At 35.3% G+C, this 4094-nt stretch overlaps 1 protein-coding gene across 1 annotated transcript; it reads left to right on the plus strand.

Moving 5' to 3' along the window:
• The first annotated feature begins 744 nt into the window (after nt 1-744).
• Nucleotides 745-1641, plus strand: LOC126063788 (olfactory receptor 10AG1-like). The gene has a single exon (XM_049862172.1). The coding sequence runs from the start codon at nt 745-747 to the stop codon at nt 1639-1641; it is 897 nt and encodes a 298-aa protein (XP_049718129.1).
• Nucleotides 1642-4094: the final 2453 nt, after the last annotated feature.

A 4094-nucleotide genomic window follows, 5' to 3' on the forward strand; every position in this document is an offset into this window, starting at 1 on the left:
CTTTCCATTCTACCCCCGTTTTTCCAGGATGGCTATGTTTATTGTTTGTATCTGAATCAATGTTCCCAGGCTAATTTCCCTGAATAAAATCCTCCTTTTTTACGGGCTTAATATCCTACAAAAAGATATTTGTTTTATTCCTCTATGCAAAATGAAATAGTCCTTCAATTTTCTTTTTAATCTAATATGAGCTGTGTAATAGAAACCTATATGCTTAAAATTGTCAAGTGATGGGAGAATGAAGCATTGAAATAGACAGTTGAAAATGTATGTTAGAAGAGAGTTTATGATTTAGTGTTTGGGAAGCTTGACTGAGAAAATTCACAGAGAAATACAATAGATTGTCAAGATATGTAATTAACGTAAAGTGAGATTAGATGGCAAAGCTCAGGGTCATCTCCAGAAGTTGTCAGTTGCTCCAGTGCCTGTGCTGAGTCAGATATAGCTTGATCTATCCTGGGCTGTGCTCTGAAAGTGTAAGGAAATGATCTTAAAAAGAATTTTTTTTTTTTTTGAGGGAATTGTTCATTGTGATTTAATAGGAAGGGAAGAGGCATACATAACTAGTATCATTCTTAAAGTGAAAACAACAGCAGTGATCATAAAATCCAATCCACACGTCTCAATACAATTTGGAGAAGTGGCAAAGAGATATAGGAAGCTAAAGGAAATGTACATGTAAATTTACCTTTTAGATAGATGAATCATCAAGAAAAACCTCCAGTGGATAATCTAACGGAACTGATGGAGTTTGTTCTCTTGGGCTTTGTTGACATGCCCCATCTCCAGTGGTTTCTTTTTGGATTGTTTTTAATCATCTATATTATTATCCTGATGAGCAATGGCACCATATTTCTAATAATAAAAATGGATCCTGCTCTCCAGAGCCCTATGTATTTTTTCCTAGCAAATTTTTCCTTCTTGGAAATCTGCTATGTATCAGCTACTCTCCCCAGAATGCTGATGAATCTAGGGACACAGAGAAGAAGAATTTCCGTGGTTGCCTGTGCTACGCAAATGTGCTTTGCCCTTATATTTGGAGGCACAGAGTGTTTGCTCCTGGCAGTGATGGCCTATGACCTTTATATGGCCATTTGTAACCCTCTGCACTATCCTCTAGTCATGAGCAACAGGGTCTGTATCCTGTTGGCGACTGGGTCCTGGACCACTGGAATCCCAGTTACGATAGGGCGTACCTATCAAATTTTCTCTCTACCTTTTTGTAGATCTAAACAAATTAACCACTTCTTCTGTGACATTCCCCCAATACTCAAGCTGGCTTGTGGGGACGCCTTCGTAAATGAGATGTTGGTCTACACAGTTGCTGTTTTATTTGTAATGGTTCCATTTCTGTTGATACTTGACTCCTACAGTAAAATCATCTCCATCATCCTGAGGTTGCCATCAGGCACAAGTCGAGCCAAAGCCTTCTCCACCTGCTCATCTCATCTTATGGTTGTGATGTTATTCTTTGGATCAGGCATTATTGCATACTTAAGACCCAACAGCAGACACTCAGAGGAAACTGACAAAGTTCTATCTCTTTTCTACGCTATCCTAACTCCTATGCTTAATCCCATGATATATAGCCTAAGGAACAAGGATGTCATAATTGCACTGAGAAAATTGCTATGTAAATAAGTCACCAGTAAAGAATGAGTTGAATGTATAAGACAGACTTTCTCACACATTTTCAGTCCAATTTTAATAGATGTAAAGCTTTATCTATACCTTGTCTTTCATACTGTGGCAATTATTTCCAAATTAAAAATCACTTGTAATGTTGTCAGGACTTTCTACTCAAGTTATATAAGTATTATATGTGTCATCTGATAGAAAATTATTCCATTAGTAATTCTAAAATTTCATTGTACAGTGTTTTCCCTCAATAAGAACTTCTGCAGTGGCTGATTTAATCTAGTCATTTGTAATGTATAATCTATTATATCACTTATAGGAAAACATTTAATTCATTTCCATGATTGTTCATACACTTGTGACACACATTTTAAAAGCCAGGTTGGTGATATGCATTAATCAAAACTGTACAGTGGTCCCTCGATAGCCACTGGGAATTGGTTCCAAGATCCTGATGAATATCAAAATCTGTGGGTGCTCAAGTCTCTCATATAAAGTGCTTAATATTTTCATATAACCTACGCATGACCTCCCGTATACTTTAAATCATCTTATATTACTTATAATACCTAATATTATGTAAAGACTGTGAAAATGGTTCTTATACAGAACAGGGAATAGTGACAAGATGCAAGGCAAAAAATATTCAAACAAGTGCTAGAGAGAGTGAGGATCTGTGAAATGGCAGAAGGCTACAGCAGTGTATGCCTACAAATCACTTCATTCGCATGGATTCAGTGTGATGCTTGGCAAGATAATAACAATAATGTAATCTCTGTGATATACCTGGAAAGACCTCTCTGAAGAAGTAACATTTGAGCTGAGTCTTAAATAGTTAGAAGGAGTAACTAAAGAACATTCTAAGCAGATGAAAAAGCAAAGGACGGCCCTTAAGGTTTACATTCTTCGAAGCCTAAAGAACTGATTGCCTAGGGAAAAAAAAAGTCTTAAAGATGAGGTTGTAAATATACAACAGTTTTCAATTCCTGGAAGGAAATTTGAATTACTACAAGTACAATGGGAATTCATGAAAGTGTTTAAGGTTTTTGAAGGAGAACACTTCAGCAGTTCAAATCCACCAGCTACTCCTTGGAAACCCTATGGGGCAGTTCTACTCTGTCCTATAGGGTAGTTATGAATTTGAATCAAAAGAGCAAGTAGTTTGTTTTTTGTTTGTGTATTTTTTATGGAGAACACACAAATAATTTTAAATTCAAACAGCTCAGAAAAATATTGCAGAGGGTGATGGATATGGTAATGAATCTGTCAAGTATTTAAATCACTTAAAATTGTAAACCCAGCCTTGAAACAAGAATCATATGAGATGAGAAGCATATTAAGTAGCAATCTACTGCATTGTATGATGTTATTTGATTTTATATATATAGAGAGAGAGTTGTCCCTTGGTATTTACAGTAGACTGGTTCCAGGATACACTCATATACAAAATGGCATATTATTTGAATATATATATATACAGAGAGAGAGAGAGAGTCGTCCCTTGGTATCTACAGTAGATTGGTTCCAGGACACATCCAGAGACAAAATGACATAGTATTTGAATATAATATACACACATTCTCCCATATACTTTAAATCATCTGTAGATAATACCTAATACAATGTAAAAGCTATGTAAATAGTTGTTATACACTAGTGTATTGTTTAGGGAATAATGACAAGATGCAGTGTGAATAATGATCAAACAACAAGTAGGGGACAGAGGCTGAGGATCTGTGAAATAGTGGGAGGCTACATAAAGGTATGTTTACACATTGTTTCATTTAGCATGGATTCAGCAGAGTACTACACTTGTAGCAAATTCAAGTTTTGTTTTTCAGAAATCTCTTTTTTTTTCCTCTAAATATTTTCAATCCACAGTTGGTTGAATCTATGAATACAGAGCCCACAGATATGGAGGGCCCAATGTCTATACACAAATACACATGCACAGACACACACTCTTAACCCAAAACATGAAGAAGAGGAAATTCTTCCTGTGCAGCTCAGACTAATGCAAAGAATTAGTAAAGTTCAGACTATGGTGCTAAATATGCTTAAAGAGAAAAGCACACAGAATACAAATTACCAGAGTTCAGAAAAAACTAGAGGAACAAAATAAGATTCAACAATGAAATTGGAAATATACAAAAACAAAACAAATAGAACTATTTAAATAGAAGAATAAAGCAAGAGAAACACTTAACGATAGAATTGAACAGACAGAAGATAGAATAAACTAGAAGACAAAATAACTGAACCTATCAAGCCTGAAGAGAAACAAAAGAAAAGAACGAAGAAAAGCAAACAAATCCCGAAAAGAAATATGGGATTCAATTAAGAAATCTGAAACTAGAATTATTGGAATCCCAGAGCTCCACAAAAACAATAAAAACATAGAAATGATTTTACAAGATATAATCAGAGTTTTCCAAACCTGAACAGAGAATCAAGCC

This window comes from Elephas maximus, chromosome 20, assembly GCF_024166365.1.
Source record: "Elephas maximus indicus isolate mEleMax1 chromosome 20, mEleMax1 primary haplotype, whole genome shotgun sequence".
NCBI lineage: Eukaryota > Metazoa > Chordata > Mammalia > Proboscidea > Elephantidae > Elephas > Elephas maximus.